Source organism: Mytilus californianus, unplaced genomic scaffold (assembly GCF_021869535.1).
Source record: "Mytilus californianus isolate M0D057914Y unplaced genomic scaffold, xbMytCali1.0.p SCAF_1, whole genome shotgun sequence".
Lineage (NCBI taxonomy): Eukaryota > Metazoa > Mollusca > Bivalvia > Mytilida > Mytilidae > Mytilus > Mytilus californianus.
In genome coordinates, this window is record NW_026262581.1 from 16,878,036 (window position 1) to 16,896,574 (window position 18,539).

General features: G+C 33.4%; 1 protein-coding gene across 1 annotated transcript; it reads left to right on the forward strand.

The window, feature by feature from the left end:
- The first annotated feature begins 831 nt into the window (after positions 1-831).
- Positions 832-15,594, forward strand: LOC127700313 (thromboxane A2 receptor-like). Its single transcript, XM_052203732.1, has 2 exons — positions 832-1,790; positions 14,612-15,594. Exons 1-2 carry the CDS (start codon positions 939-941, stop codon positions 14,933-14,935), a joined length of 1,176 nt encoding a protein of 391 aa, XP_052059692.1. The 5' UTR covers positions 832-938; the 3' UTR covers positions 14,936-15,594.
- Positions 15,595-18,539: the final 2,945 nt, after the last annotated feature.

The window sequence follows — 18,539 nt, forward strand, 5'->3', positions numbered from 1 at the left end:
ACATTGGTTGCAATGAATTACACTGATTTCCCAGTGAAATAAAAACCGATAATTTCACATGTGAAATAAACGTGGTTATTTCACTCCTCTGACGTCATACAACAATAGGCGTTGTCAAGACGTCGATAACGTCTGATCAAAACAAATTGCGAATGCGTAGAAAACGATATAGTTCCTTACATTTTCTAATTTAATTTCACAAAAAAGTCATTTTCCAATGTAATAAAAAGAATAACTAATCAAAGAATTCAAATATCGAAAAATATTCAACTCGTGACCAAACAACACTGATAATTAACTCTTGCGCTACGCGCATTCGTGAATTAATGTGTTGTTCGGTCACTCGTTGAATATTTTTCTCTATTTGAATTCTTCGATTAGTTATTCTATAAATAATATTGTCCTTCGCTAAATTACAGTTACAAACTAGAAAAAGTCAGTTTTTAAGCCAAAGAATGTTTTCTTTCTTATTCACATTTTCTTCAAAAAACCCGGACCGTTTGTAGAAAAACCCGGACGTTGCTCTCGAAAAACCACGGACAATATAAAACGCTATATTATAAGTGAACTTAAAGAAAATTCTGCGTCGTTTGTGTTCAAAACATGTATAGCATTCAGAATGAGACGAATAGCCACGCATAAAAATATTATATTCGCGAAATAGCAGTAAATCGATTGATCGCATGTAAATTTACTCGAAAAACCTGATCTACACTCGAAAAAAGTAGACCGATTCACTCGAAAATAACACGATCTCCGCCGGACACTATACCTACCGTGAAACTGATTACATGTATATAGAGTCACGTGAAACTATAGAAGGAAGTTTATGACATGCACATGTATAAAATAGTTGCCAGTTAACAAAAGGAAAGAGGAATTGAATGAAGACTTTCAGTATTTCCGTTTTAAGTGGGATAGACGTCATGCAATGAGTTATGGAAATAATAAATAATACTATGACTACTGCAATAATTCCTGACTTTCATTCCTTTTCGAATATTATTGAAGGACCAACAAAAACAGATAACATTACCACGCCTACTGTGAACATATTAAGCAAAAATCAAAAAGCAACGGTTCCGATTTCATCCGTGGTATCATTCACACTTGGAGTACTTGGAAACATTCTGGCAATTATAGTTCTTGTTCGTTTTAAGAAAAAGCATAAATGGGGCATATTTTCTAGATTTGTAATATCTTTAGCTTTGACCGACCTGTTCGGGATTATAACTACGTCACCAGTCGTTTTTGCATTTTGTGCAAGAAAAGTTAACTTGTCAGAAAATGTGTTGCTTTGTCATTACATGGCAGTCATGATGATATTTGCAGGATTAGCGACCGTGCTTTTGGTTAGTGCAATGGCTGTGGACAGATCTTTAGCTGTTCTTCTTCCATTGACATATTATGCGATTGGTACACGAACTTTTGCGAACAGTTTGATAATTGGAGTATGGGTTTTTTCGTTATTAGTTGCTATACTGCCCTTACTCGGTTTTGGTGAAAATGTAGCACACTATCCATTTTCATGGTGCTTTTTCAATTACTTTGGCGACAAAACTGAAGACAAAATATATGGATTTTTTTATTCCTCTTTAGGGTTGGGGAGTATTTTTTTAACGATAGTGTTAAACCTGCGTGTGCTTGCAAGGCTTATTTCCGAAAGTAAGAGTAATGTCAGGCGTGAAAGTATATCAAACAGAAGAGCAAGATCCAAGAAAGACATTTCTATTGCCATATTTCTCATTATGATAGTTATTGTATTTACTGTCTGCTGGGCACCATTTATGGTAAGTATTGTTGTATTAATAATGCATGTCAGGAGTAAAGGTTATCTGCGGAACCGCAAATCTTATGGCCCTTGTGATATTTTTTTTTTATAATTTGCGGATCTATGAACCGAAAGTATTACATTTCCGCAGCTACTACCGGTAAAAGCCATTTTATAGCAAAAAATGAACACCATGATCAGATCTCTCCACAAGAAAAATAAAAGTCATTTCAGGTGTTCGGATGGGTAAAAGTTTGCTATATGTTGGTGAACTACAGAAAACTACTTTGGTGAATTTGTTGTTTGGTTTCTGTCTCACTGGGGTTAAACAGATGATTAAAAAAATGTCATTGTAGTTTTAATCAGTATTTTACTTATGATGTCTTCATCATAATCGCAAGAATTAAGAGTTACTTTTAATTATTAAATAATTGACATCTTAGTTAGGCGAGACTTACTATACTCAAGTACTAGCTTCCTTAAATTGTATTGTTAAGATATTCTAATCATCCAGGAAGTGCATGAATCTATAAAGTTCACGTACATTGTTGAAGATGAGGCACTTAGAAGTGCGCAATGGTACATGATTTTAAGAATAAGGATATAAACTTTTGTCACCGGTAGCAAACCGGATAAGAAAATTGTTATTTTGTTCTAAACGTATCGGTTACTCCCTATCAAATTTTAAAGTAGGACTGGTCATGAAAACCGAAACAACCTTATTAAAGGTATTCAGGTACTTCGAAGATAAATGCCTTTGGATTTATTAAGGATGTCTTAATGACTGATTTTTGCCAAGTTTCAGATATACCTTTTTGTATACAATTCGATAAGGTGCTATGTCAAACGTTAGGTGGCAGCGGCTATATTTGATGTTGGATGGAGTTTTTAAAAAAGACCAATCGAACAGCATCCATGCCAATCATATGTATAAAAAAAATTCGTAGTTTAATTTATTCTTTAAACTTCCATTTCAAGAAATTTGTACAGACACGCTGCGGCAATAATTTTCAGAGATATGAAAGGAAGATCTGAAAACTAGTTCTCCACATGCGGTCTATATATATATAAAAAAAATCACGGAAAAAATGCTCAATTTTTGTTTTCCCAAATACTATATATGGAGCAGGAACTAGTGACACTTCCGAAGCACACGAGTTCACCCGTGGTACAAGAAGGGGTTGGCGTTGCTCAATCATGGGTTTTCTGTGTAGTCTTTTGTCATTTCGTCGTGTTTTCTTGGTATGTCATGGTCTCTCTCATTGGTTCTCATTGTCTTTATGAATTGTTTATGCCCCCGATTGGTAATTCCTCATTCTTTTTCCAAGAGTTTCAAAGCAAAACAATTTTTTTGAAGAGTGGTTTGGCCAATCCCCCCATCCCTGATTTGGAGTCTCCTGAAATTTGGACAATCTTAACAAAGTAATTTACTCAATTCATGGCATCACAGCTTCATTAATGTATACAAACACATTCATAATTTCCTGAACATGTGATCGAAACATAAATAAATGCCTTTAGCTGTGCTCTAACACTGCATTTTTGAAAGACATCAATATATTGTGTGTACTTATCTAAAAAGTGAATAAGAAGGATATTTTAACAAAAAGCATAAATTCTATCGTAAATAAAGCTTACTATGGTATGCATATTTTTCACAAAACATGTACAATTTGAAATATTTTATCAAAATTGTTTTAGCAGCAATGATAAGCGCTGAAATACATTTCGAGTTAAATGAATAAGTATCAAAGTACTGAAGTACTGAATATCGGATGACCTCAAGTTGTGTTGGATTATGGATAAATGACAGGTGTTTAATACCTGCCAGACAGATATGTTCACCTTTCAATATAGTACACATAATATAATTTGCTATCATATCTGAGATATGGACTTGAACTAGGAAACTTAACTTTGTGAATTATCCATGAAATGTTGACGAGGTCAAATGAGAACTGTTAGACTGGCATTATGACCTTACTAGTTGCACACATACAAAAATCGTTATCTTATTACTTATAATAGAGAATCAACATAGCAAATAATTCTTCTAGTAGTCACTGAACTATGAAAATGAGGTCAAGACAATCATATCAAAAACATAAATTTTAATAGTGGGGCGAAATTTTTTGAAGAATGGACAACAATGAGATATTTATTATTCTAATATCAGAAAAAATCTCATAGTATCAAATCAGAATGCAAGTTCTTTCTATTGCGATAAACAATTTAATCGCATTATTTACTTTAATAAAAACCTTATGATAATTTCTGAATTTACAGTCATGACTTAGCTTTTCAATCTCTGCGCTTAAAAATTGAAGTTTCCTAGGCCTATATGTCATGAATATGGTTGAAATAATGACAATTTTGCTAAATTTTACCAAAAATCTCTTATTTTATGACATACACTACAATTTCAGAAAAATATCTGTATAAAGTTATATATGTATCACATATCAGAATGCTAGTTTGTATCATCATGATTATTGCAATAAGTTGTTATTCAATTAATTAAAAAACATCAATTATTTTTGAATTAATAGCCCAAAATATTAGTCTGGAATCAGTACATACATTTTTTTTAACATCTATATACTATTCATTAGGGAACTTATTAATTTTGCATAAGACACTCATGGCAGTTCACAATTACAGTGGTCTTTATAAACATAATGACACAATTTTATTGTTGATATATGTAAACTGAAATCATTGCAGAATTTTTCTTTCAAATGATTTAATGTTTGTTAGTCACTTAGTACTTTATATACTTAACCTGTACTAAAATAAAGAGATGTGGTATGATTGCCAATGAGATAACAGACTAAAAACTATCCACCAGAGTCCAAATAATGTGTGTGTCATGTCTGTTAGCACTCTAGTCTGTTAGCAGTTATACGTCATTTTACAGACATCAAGACAACAATGAATACATTTCATTGTTTTCAGGCAGATGAGGAAAAAGAGGAATTGTAGCTTTTTAGCTTATGTACATGAGAATATAAGAAATATAATAATATAAATAAGGAAATAAGAGAGACACAAAAGACAAGACAACATATAAAGTGTTCCCTTACTAATCCTTAGAGGAGCTGCTGTATACTTAGAAAAAAGGATGTTGAGGACTTGGCCACATCAAACAGCATTTTTAGACACATTATGGTCTATTGCAATCTGCCCTATTTACTCCAACCTATAAGTATTAAAATTAATGCCTAGGGTGCGAATTAAACCCATGTATGTTCATATATACTCTTTTGTTCTCTTTGTACATACATGTATATGAAAAATATCAAATGCAAAAAAATGCTGTAATGTAAATGTGGTAATTTACATCATTACAACCTCATTTTTTTAATAAGGACCTAGTAAAGGAAGTCCCTGAACCTAGTTAGACCTATTTCTTAGGCAAGGTGTATTATATATGCGGATCCAGGGGGGGGGGGGCTTTTGTGGGAAAAATTTGGTTGATTATATAGGGGACCACTGAAGCATGACTGGGCCCCCCCTAATGAAAAGTTCTGGATCCGCCACTGAACTCTTGAAAGTATTAAAATGCAATTGTAAAATTAATTCTATCTGCTGTGAAACGATAATAACACAATAGTGGTTATTTCTAAGTATTTAGTAACAAACACTTTCAATTTAGGTAAACAAACATCAATGATCGACCACGTGTTTGTCTGCTGTGCTTGAATTCAAAACGACCCATCAGGTTTATTTGCACGAATTTTTGCTAAAGTAGACAGTTAAACATGTCTGTTAACCTTAAAAGTTTTATAAATGCATTTGATGTTATGACTTGTGTATGCATGGAAACATAATGAAGATAACATTGATTTTTTACCGTAAAATTGAATACACAAACATTCTTCAGCTATACACACAAAACACATCCCACTTTTGTAACGATGGATGACCAACTTATTCGGTATTCAAGAGCTTGCAGCTCCTACTCAGACTTTGTAAAACGTCACCAGTGTCTGAGCAGAAAGTTGATGAACCAGGGGTATGTCAAAGAACGTCTCGTCCTTTTTCTAAAAAAAGTTCATCGGAAGGTACCAAGACCTTGTTGATAAATATTCCGTATCAACTTCACAAATAATACACGATGGTCTTGAAGTATAGATTCTGCGTACTGACGTTGTTTATCATCTTAATAACGTGTTATAGTATTCTTTTATTTGTCTTTATTAATATTACTTTTACTGTTAAGTCTGTTCTTTGAGATATCCATTTGACGTGACTCTATACTTATGTATCCCGTCATACTTTGAACGACAAAATTATTTTATTTATTAATATTACTTTTACTGTTAAATCTGTTTTTTTGTGATATCTATTTTACGTGACTCTCTACTTATGTATCCCGTCATACTTTGAACGACAAAATTATTTTATGTCTACCTGTGCGAATTTCAAACGCGCGATTTTACGCCAGTATTTAAAACCTTCCATCCTTTATGGGTGGATTTTACAGAGATAAATAAAATCGTATAATAAAAAAGCAAAATGAGGATGTTAAATTTGATGTATGCCTTTTTGTGCTTCTTCGTTACATTTGTTTGTTTTTATAGTGATTAAGATGATAACACAATCGGTTGACTGCTGTACCCCTATTTTTGACATTTTTACCTATTGTGTCTGTTTGTTTTGTTCACGCATCGTTGTCAATATAATGGAATTTGATGCGACTGTCATACAAGTGAGAGGTTTAGCTAGCTATAAAACCAGGTTCAATCCACCATTTTCTACATAAGAAAATGCCTGTACCGAGTCAGGAATATGACAGTTGTTATCCATTCGTTTGATGTGTTTGAGCTTTTGATTTTGCCATTTGATTATGACTTATATCTAGAAATTGACTATGAGGGTCGCTTGAAAAAAAAAACTTTACGACAAAAGAGATGATTTCAGCTTCCCAATTGTGGATTTTCATTTTTAAACCAAGAGTTCCAAATGGTGAAGTTGAAATCATCACTTTGTAAATTTTACGGACGCCATCACGAGTTGGTTGACCGTTATGGAATATCCGTTTCACAGATGATATCGGATATGTTCCTTATGTCGTAACTACAATCCCGTTCCCTTTTCACGAATGTGACCTACCGAATTAGACTATTTACCCCTATTTGTGACATTTTTACCTATTGTTTTTGTTTGTTTTGTTCATACATCGTTGTCAACTTAGATATAATGGAATTTGATGCGACTGTCATACAAGTGAGACTGAGGTTTAGCTAGCTTTAAAACCAGGTTCAATCCACCATTTTCTACATAAGAAAATGCCTGTACCAAGTCAGGAATATGACAGTTGTTATCCATTCATTTGATGTGTTTGAGCTTTTGATTTTGCCATTTGATTAGGGACTTTCCTTTTAGAATTTTCCTCGGAGTTCAGTATTTTTGTGATTTTACTTTTTTTGGGTAACGTATAACCACTCTGTAACAGTAAATCCCATTGGATAAGCTACCCTACACTGTACATAATATGCAAATTAATGATTGGATACGAATTTGCGTCAGCTCTCAAGTCAAATTGATGGGAAAATGTAAACTTTGGAATCCGCCATTTTGACGTAGGAAACAAACTAATTTTCAATCTTGGATTAAAGGACATTGCGCACATTGCCAGCGTATCATGCATAACCAGTCATGTGCAAATATATCTTTTAATTTGTTTTCTACCCTTACTATTCTGTGTTTTTTAGTTAATTCAATGTTTTAATTTCCTACAGAACGCCGAACATCATTCTCAAAGATGCCGTAGAAAAAAATTACAGGTGGGCGTAAACGTAAACATTTTACATACGGGAACTTTTTGTGTCGACAAATTGACCTTTGTCTGTCAGATTCAGGCGTTAGCCGTTCAACTGTTACCTTTCTGTGTATAATTTCCTGTATTGATCGCCTCTCCAGTTTCTTTCAAGCTCGCTCTTGATGAATGTGCATTCGTGGTATTCATCCGCAACAACAATTTTTCGGTACGTCATAGATATTTTAAAAGATTGTTTGACTTATTTATAAATATTTCTAACGACAAAACATTTTAATATTATTAATTTGTGTTTAAAAAAATTTTTTTTGGAGTATCCATTGAAAAAAATGAATTTAAAACAAGCGATAAGGAATTTTATTTTGCACTAGATAATGTCCGCGGATCTATAATTTTTATAGATCGGTTGAAAACCCAAAACTAATTTGCATGGAAATTTAGGCGATAGCAATACACCGGAATGACCTCACGGTCATCCGATGTAATAACAATGTTTTTAAAACCTTCCAATTGACTCTCTAAATATTAAAATTCCAATAGGTGTCAACAGAGGCATATACTACTATAAGAATAAGAATTAAAAACCAATTGTTCAGAGAACAATTGAAGGTCTTTCCACAAAAAAACATGTATTATAATATATAAATAGTAAAATTCGTTTAAAAATGTCATTTCCAGCTTCAAATGATAGCTTATTGTACGCTGATTCCAAAAATATATGGTTTCTATACAATATTTTTTAAATAAGGGAGATAATTTGTTACTTCCGGCTTGAAAAATGTTACTTCCGGTATTATTCAAACGTTTAATTGACACTGATACCAAAAATATCTGGTTCTATAAACTTTTACATTAATTAAGTACAAAAAAAAGCTACTTCCGGTTTACACAAGGTCACTTCCGGTTGTCTTTTCTAAGGTTAAATGGCTTGAAACCTAATGCGAAAAGTCCCATGGATTTATCATGTATATATATGAGGTAAAAGCATAGGTCAAAATCTAGAACGTCAATTTAACCTATGACCTTGAGCTCAATTTCAAGGTCATCAACCAAGGACCTAAAATCAAAAGACCCTAGGACTTAATTATATTTGGTTGATGAGTTATATCACCATATGCATATTTTTAAATAAAAGAGGGGAGAAAACTCTAATTTGATGTAAGCGTACCGTTTAAACCGATATGTATGTGTTACGACATGTCGCAACTAACAATTAAGTTAAAATATGTTGTCGATATCTTATATCGTGTTTGAAAAGAGGTGAAAATAAGCCAAAATCCAAATTCAAAAACGACCTTGACCTTTGACCTTGACCCTATTTGCCTTTTTTTGGACCAAGAACCTCAAATCAAAAGACCCTAGGTCCCTATCACTTATGGTTTACCAATTACAATTACATTTTACTTATTTTAAATACAGAAGGGGAAATAACTCTCATATGGAGTTTCTGGACCGCTTCGGTCAAAATTATTCTTAAGATCCTGAGGATATAGCGAACAAATTGGAGAGATAAATTTGTCATAATCTTTTACGGTTGCGAAGGATATGCGTACACAAGAAAAACAGTGTTTGGGGAGATAACTCTTACAATAAAAAGTATTCGGCTAAATAAACAGGGTCAGTTTCAAAATCGCAATAACTGTTTGCTATCATACACAAAAAATCTAAGCGACATCTTGCGAAACAAAAAAGCACCGTCAGAAAAAAGTGGCGGAAGAAGAAAAAAATAATAATAATCAGAAGAAGAAAACCAATAGGTCTTTCCACAGAAAAGTGGAAAGACCTAATAAGAATATTTTATTTCCAATTAAAGGGCCCTATAAAGAGCTTTCATCACATTACATACAAGTACATAAGATTAGACATAAATTAGAGACATATAAGAAGAGTAGACAACATCGTTTAATACTATTAAAAATGCTATAAAAGGCCAGGACAGAACCAGATAATACAATTCACATCTTTGAAATATACCATTCAAAATCATATACCACTCAAATAATATATTTTTGTGGCTAATTTGTATTTATTATCTTTGGACTTCTCCTTCTCTCAAGATTTTTAGATAAATACTTTCCCAAACATTTATACATATTTAAATTTTCTTGTGTAAATAGCCATGAAAACTTTGAAAAATTGTCTAAAGATTGAAAATAATTACAAGTTAGAGAAATTTCAGTAAAAAACTCATTTCTGTTACCAACATATAGTGGACATTCAGTCACAAAGTGTATCTCATCTTCAACTTTATTTAATGTACAGTATAAACATTTTCTAAGTGTTCTATTCACATAAATTTTGGCATATCTATCAGTCTCAATCCTTAATGGATGAGCGCTTATTCTAATCTTACAGATTGATTGCCTTAATCCAAATATTTTTCAAAACAAAATAGAGTTTTAAAGGAAAAATAGGTATTAAGTTTACCTTGATCTGATTGTAAAACTTTATTTCTATTTTCCTTCCAGTTTTTATATAGCTTATCTTTCATAAATTTTGTTAAAGAGTGGATACTGGTTTTTAAATTACATGTTTGTATGCCCAGCTTTTGTAAATACCCATATCCTCAGTGATTGATATAATCTTGCATCCAGTTCATGTTTAGTTATGGGCATAGAAAACTTTAGAGGAGAGAACCGAATACAATATAATATCTATATACGTTTCAGATACCAAAATGTGGACTACTATGCACAATGCAATGCACAAGTGCTCACTGGATATAGCTCCGAGTTGTTCACAACATAACTAGTCTGGAGATAAAAAATGACGCATGATAATCAACAATATTGTCATCTGAGATCTATAATTTTATTTTTACCATTGTAATGAAATAGCGAGCACAAATATACAAATCCACTTGCCCTCATTGACTTTTCCTGTGAACATCGCCTCATCAGACGCTAAAGTGAAGGTGTGTTCCGTCAACATTTGATCACATAGTAATTTTTCTAATGTTGTGTCTTGCTCATCAACCCAAAATGCATACTTGTAATACCAATATCAAAATCTAAATATGAAAAACCTATCCACATTTTGGTACTAATGGGTGGGAGAGGGGGGAACATATCAAGGATCTCATCAACCCAAACAGTCAATATGTATTGCCTGACTAAATATAGCCCTTAAACCAACCACTTGGATATTGAAAGAATGAGGATGTATCCCATGTACTTCCGCCAAAGATTTCAACCAATGAGGTTATACCCATATCCTCAGTGATTGATATAATCTTGCATCCAGTTCATGTTTAGTTATGGGCATAGAAAACTCTGTTGTCCATACAGCATATTTGCATGCCAATCTCAAATAACACCACTAGCAAGGATTTCCCTTAAGGAATAGTATTCCCAAAACTCAAAACAAAAATGTCTTCAACACTTTTATTAAATATTATTCTTTTATTTCTTTACAATGCAACTAACCATTTCTAGATACGTGTACACAGTTCTTTATAAATAGTTTCACAATTCAATAAGTTCTCATGAATTCGACCACATACAAATTTATAAAGTCTCGTTAAGGCAATGAACTCATAACAAAATGAACATTATTTGTATCACATCTTCAGCATGATGAAAGCTGGTTGTAAGCAAAGGGACTTCACCTCCAAGTGTCAACTATGCTGGCTTGTCGCTTACTTTACTGTTGTTGGATCAAACTCACTCTTTACTTCCCAATCAGGAACATTGACAATTGTATTTCCACTTGATTCTTCTCAACTCTGCTAAAACTATATTAACCAATAACAATTTGTTTATTTGTACTTGTACAGCATTAGTCACACTTCGAAAAGGAAAAATCCCTTCGCCTACAATCCACGTGGAAAACCACTAGGGAATCAGTGTCCCTCGAACTGTAGACAAAAATATTTGAATTTAAACATTTCACTTTACATAAAATTTTAGTATACATTGGTATACAAAATCATTCAACATTATATTTAGTAGATAAAACAAAACAAAAATATTGCAACAATTAATCTTCCAAGTCAAACAGATTGTTGTGACATCTTTCAACACATCAATGAAATTATATACAAATTCACTAGTAAACATCTCAAAATTAGGGGCAAATTTTTAGAATTACTTTCAAATAGGTTCATTTAACATAAAGCTGTTCCCTCACATGTTTTTTTTTTAATTCAAGTATCGCGCCTTACTGGCATCTTCTGCCTTTCTCTTCAATACAGACAAACATAATTTAGTGTTATATCTATATTTACACCATTTCTTTTTTTTTATTATTATATTTCCTGAAATCAAATCATTACGTAAACATGCAATTTGTACTCACCAGATTCTGATCAGAAAAATCCTGTCCTTTAAGGTTGATCCTCATTGACATGAATTAGTGGCGTAGCTGCACTTCTAATGATGTGGACTCAGAAAATGCCGAGCGTAGCGAGGCAAAAAATTTTGACCCTTTTAAGCAGAAAAAAATCTAAAAACTTTGCAATGCTCCCCAATTTATTATGCTTCAGAGAAAGAAAGGGCTAGAGAACTGGATCATCTCATGACATATATAAGTTAACATACGAAAACAAAGCAATTCAAACAATCAATTTTTAATTTTGTGATATAGGAATGTGACGTTCGTATGTAAGACTGAAGTTATCAACCGAGGTCCTTTAGGAGAGTAACATTTTCCTTTGCCTAGCATTGTTAAACGTGTCAACAACTTCTTTAGTGTCAATGTCAAAATCAGAATGAACGTGCAGTAGTGCAAGCTAAGAAAGTCTTTCTTGTCCCATGGTCGATCTCAGATACGTTTTTACGTGATTCAGAGCGCTGAAAGAGCGTTCAGCAGTAGCGGTTGAGGGTGGCATGGTGAGAAGTATTTGCAGAATACAGAATATATTTGGGTAATTAAAAGTTCTTTCGGGGTCATCTCCAATGTTGCACAGAGTTGGTCTGGTTTCTTAGATGGATAAATATCCCATCTCGCAACCCACCTTTTAATTTCGAGAAGAAACTGATCTTTTGGTTGAATATCGGACTCGTAGGCGCGAAATATGCGAATTTGATGGTCCCGATTCAAACTTTTCAGATTGTTTGGAAGAAGCCTCTGGGCAAGAAAACGTTCTTCCGAATTGACAAGACGATCTCGTAGTTCGTTTAGTAGATGGTATAAAAATTGTATATACAGTGTGACGCGCCAATAATCTGGATACCGACAACAGCGGGATTCGCCCGATTACGTTGACGACCGGTAGTTCTTGGTTTCTATATATATATATATATATATATATATATATATATATATATATATATATATATATATATATATATATATATAGTAACAGTCAATCGCACTCTTTCTTTTTTTGACTGTTATTATTTTTTAATAATGATTTTTTTTTGCCATTTCGTTTGTGCACGCAAGTGCGTTGTTGCGTCAATGGTAGCTACGCCACTGTGAATTATCGTAGAATGTCATATTGCTTCTCCTTCAGACACAGCTTGTCAGTAACACCCATGATCTGAAAACTAAAACATTGTATTCATATTCTATGTACATTCAAACAGACCGCTGAACGCGCACCTCGACGAAGACACCTTTTAATTCAATACACATCACTCAAGCCAACAAAACTAATACCAAATGACATGTAATTTCACACTTAATGCTTTCCCTTTCTCAATCTTACTATTCTTTTCTAACAAAATCTTATTATACATAAAATATTTTAACAAACTCCAATTATACATAAAATATTTTAACGCTATAGCACTTTTCCCGGCGTTTAACCGACAAACGGCATAACAAATATCTGATCACCTGGGTTAATAATATCTACCCATGACAAGGTCTAAATCCCAAAAAATTTCACCACCAAGGTCAAAAATGACCACCTAGGTCTATTAAGAAGCCACCAAGGCGAATATAAATGACCACCAAGGTCTTAAAGCCACCAAGGCTAGTATTTTCTTTTTAATGTTGCCACCAAGGCAAGTATTTTCTTTTTAATGTTGCCACCAAGGCAAATGTAAACAATTATAAAAATGACCACCTAGGTCTATTGCCACCAAGGCAAATATAAATGACCACCTAGGTCTATTGCCACCAAGGCATATATAAATGACCACCAAGATCTTAAAGCCACCAAGGCTATATAGCCACCAAGGCAAATGTAAGTAAAAGTTAAAGAATATAATTACTTTGCCGATAACACGTGGAGCACGACCATCCCACAGCTTGGATATTGAAAGAATGAGGATGTATCCCATGTACTTCCGCCAAAGATATCAACCAATGAGGTTAATATATTGATATTTTTTCTTACATGCAGCTGAGTTTACAGAAAACATACCCCATACTTCACATCCATAGGTTAAAATTGGTTTTACAGTATGGTCATATAAATAAGGTAAAGTTGAAACACTAGGGTTTGACGATGACATACATTGTTGTAATTTAAAACATGCTTTCATAGATTTTTTGTACAGTTCATCTTTACATTGAAAAAATTTTTCACTGGGTATAAAAGTGATGCCCAAATATTTATAATTATATGTACAACCAATAGCTTTCTCACCTAGGTAAAAAGGGAGATTAAAATGTCTCCCTGTTTTATTAAAAATCATAACTTTTGTCTTGTTCTCATTTACATTTAAACGCCATTTAGAACAGTAATTGTTAAGAATCGTTAACCTCTCTTGCAATCCCTCTGCTGAATCTGACAGAATTATAATGTCATCAGCATGCATTAAACAATCAACCCTTTAACTTTGAATTAAATTAAACAAATAGGGAGAAATGGGAAAAGAATCGTAAACAACGCCAGAAAAAAGCAATCGAAAAAAGTGACGAAAAATCTCATGCAGATCCTTAAGGATAGAGAAGTTAACGATGCTTAACAATTAGTGTTCTAAATGCGTTATCATCCAAAGTTATCATCTCTTGTGTAGCACTATATCATATTCAAAATAAAATAAATTATTTGAACATGACTGATATGATGCTACACGGATCTCCATGTTCAAATGAAGTCCCTGCAAACATAACATAACAAATGAATTAATAGCATAAATAGCACAAATCTCTTTTTATTTCAGATAAGGATAATCATCAACCAAAGCCGTATTTTCCCAAGAGATGTAAAAGCTGACATTCTATCACTCACTCTTGCCAGCTGGAATCAAGTTCTTGACCCGTGGGTGTATCTTTTGTTTAGAGGAAACACGCTGACGCGTTTATTACGTTGCATAAAAAAATCCAGTTTCATCTGTAAGACGTTTGGATGCTTTAATTGTTCTTCTAGTGGTGTTAGTAATCATGATTCAACATCACTGCAGTTCGGTGCTATCCCTTTGACGTCGATGGTAAACAACACTGCAGTTCGGTGCTATCCCTTTGACGTCGATGGTAACCGAATGTAAAACCGAGACATGGATATAATCAGGTTATAATCAGGGAAAGTGCCGCAGTGGCAGATGGTTTTAACAGTTCCTACACTTATCACTAGTATATACATAGGGTATTATTATTGAAATAAAAAATTTTTATAATAACTTACCTATACAGATTTATCATCATGCTATTATGGCCTTCTGAATCATTTACACATCAGTAATAAGCTTGCATTTTCACGATGGCAACTTTTAGTTTCCAAATCACATTTCTTTTACAATTGGCAGTGAAGATCATAAGCTTGCAATAATTATTTTAATTCTATAATTTTTATTTCGACTTAAAATCAGCATTTTTACTGAAAAGCATGTTTTTTTTATCTAATAAAGTTGCACTAAAACGTTAAAGTTTGTCATCTACAACTCTTATTGGGTACTAATTGTCAAAATGGCTAAAACTACTGACAGAATGGGAAAACTTTTTTGGGGCTTATGCTTGAATGATAATGCTTAAATGATCTTGAATGCTGGAACTAAATTATGTCTGATGACCCTGATGACTATCTAATATGATTTATTCTTTATAGAATGACAGCTATTCTATCTATGTAGATTGTTTGTTTTATAGTGTGTATATACTTATATGTACTGCATGTTTATGTATTACACGTGTGAGCTCTAATAAAATATTGAACCTGAATCTGAAACCACTGTGTTGATGATAATGCTGGTGGAATTTCGTCCCCGAGTAGTCAACACACTTTTGTGTTGACATTGAAATATCATTGATATATTAATTTTCTGTAAATTTACCGTTTATAAAATGTTGAATTAATTATTCGAAACACTTAGGTTTTTCTACCGAAGACATTGATTGCCTTAGATGTATATGGCACGAATTTTCTGAATTTTGGGTTTTAAATGCTCTTTTACTTCGTATTTTATTTAACTCTTCAACTGTTTTGATTCGAACGCCACTGATTATTCTAGTGTATTCTTATGCACGTCAGCCGTACCAAATAAAAATATAAAAATAACGTGGTGTGGTATGATTGCCAATGAGACAACTATCCACCAAAGTTCAAATGAAGTGGATACAAGCAATTATAGGCAACCGTACGGCCTTCAACAGTGAGAAAAACCCATACCGTATAGTCGACTAAAAAAGGACCCGACATGAAACTGAATATGAAACAATTCAAATGAGAAAACTTATTGTGGGCCTTATTTATAACAAAACAAATACGACAGACATGAACCAACGACAACCACTGAACTACAGGCTCCTGACATTGGACAGACACATAACAGTTCAACATAAGAACAAACTATAACAAGAGTGCACACGATGAAATGTCTCGCCTATTTTACTGAAAATTGATTTTATGTTGAAAGTCTTAAAGATAAAGGTTTACTACAAGTATCACATAAACTTAACATTTTTAAAGATCCATGACACAATGAGGTCAAGTTCAAATAAATCCTGTCATACGGCAGGCTTGTTCACCTTACAATTATTCCATACACCAAATATAGTTGACCTATTGCTTATGATAAATGAAAAGCAGACCAAAAGACAAAAACTTAACATTGACCAATGAACCATGAAATTGAGGTCAAGGTAAGATTATATCTACCAGACAGACATGTACACCTTTCAATCATTCAATACACCAAATATAGTTGACCTACTGCTTATAGTATTTGAAAAAACAGGAACAAAACCCAAAAAACTTAACATTGACCAATGAACAATGAAAATGAGGTCAAGGTCAGGTGTAACCTGCCAGACTGACATGTACCCCTTACAATCATTCCATACACCACATATAGTTGACCTACTGCTTGTAGTATCTGAGAAACGGACCTTATCACGTAACTTTAACTTTGATCACCGATCCATATAATGAGGTCAAGGTCAGGTGAACTGACGGACTTGTAGACGTTGCAAGGAACCCGTATACCAAATATAGTTATCCTTTTACTCATAATATTAAAGTGAGAAATTCACATGACAGAAAAAATAAATTTTTTTTCAAGAAGTCGCTGAAGCATAAAAATGAGGTCGAGGACAACGAACATACGACAGACGGAAACTTCGTTACATAAGGTATCTGCATACAAGGTATGAAGCACACAGGAGTCGGTTTCACAAATAAACTTATGACTAAAATTGGTCGTAATTATACTGAATTGTTCATGACTTACGATCAATCTAAGTCGTAAGTTTTTTTGTGTGAAATCGACTACAGGTTTTCTACCTTCTGCAATATAAAGGTTTTTACAAATAGTTTACACCGCTGCCGCTACTGCTGGCCGGTAATTTCAGTAATTCCTATGTCTCGTATACTGCGACTTTCGTCGCAGGCTGGACAAAAATCAGTTAAAAAGGGCTTAACTCATCATATCGATACAAAGCAGAAAAACATTTAACAAAAACACAGACCAACGTCGTATGGTATTTATACACCCCTCGCAACAAATAAGACACAAAGTACAGATCCGAGAGTACTTGCAGCTACTGACTGCTACTAGTTCAAAGCCAATAACAACTAATAAAAAGGTCATTTATCTGAGACTAAAATATCAAGCAGTACACATCCACCATCCAATGGATTTAGTGTAAAGACGTCATTAACAGTCAAGAGAAAAAAACATAACATTGTGCAATGCCAAAATGTAGGTATCGACAGATTGTAGTACCGTGAATGTGCATATGTGTATAATAATAATATTTAGTATGATTTTAATTTACTGATAACAAAATCAATATTTATACCAATACAAACAATATTCGAAGATCTAAGTACAGTGTTGAATTGGTAACCTTTTAAAATAAGTTTATTTAAAGGACTGATCAGTTTACCCGGATCGTTTTTAAAATTCCGGGCTCGGTAAACAACATCACCGTAAAAATTAGGATGTGCTATTCCGTTTGAAATACGTTTTTACAGGTACAGCCAAGCTTCCAAACGAAATCTTTGTATCCATGGATGAATTTAGTAAAGGTTTTAAATTATTTGTGGTAACGAAATCCCTGACTTAATTATTTACCAGTAATACATAGATTACGCTCATTTAATACATCCATAACTACAAACACGAGCATAGCGAACGAGTTGTGGTATATAAACACCGTAAAGACTGTGCCAAAGGAACATCACCGTCTGGTATCTTTGTTGAGTTTTAGTAAACATTGAACTCTTGTTGTGATCATAGGCTGTACCTCCCCCTGTATAAGTTTCAGTGTGAAATAAATATTGACTATAGAGACCTAATGGGCAACGGGTGTATTCATTAAAAAAAATCTGGCAGAAAATTGTCAGACTTCGTTTAACAGATAAATCACGTGCAAGTAACTGCCGTCCAGCTTCTTTGACTGTTGATACATGCAAGATCCTAGAGCACATAATCTGAAGTAGTATTGTAAAACTTCTTGAAACTCACGGCATCCTAAACGACACTCAGCATGGATTTAGAAAGAACTGTTCCTGCGAATCACAACTGATCCTTACAATACATGACTTGGCTAAGAACATAAATCTCTGTGAACAAATTGACTTTATCTCGCTTGATTTTTCGAAGGCATTCGATAAAGTCCCTCATGAAAGATTACTCTATAAAGCACAGTGCT

Excerpts from the sequence above, each read along its gene's own strand:
- LOC127700313 (XM_052203732.1), top strand. The coding sequence starts at position 939 with ATGGAAATAATAAATAATACTATGACTACTGCAATAATTCCTGACTTT. Across the intron at positions 1,791-14,611 it reads TCTGCTGGGCACCATTTATG|ATAAGGATAATCATCAACCA; the intron begins GTAAGTATTGTT and ends TTTTTATTTCAG.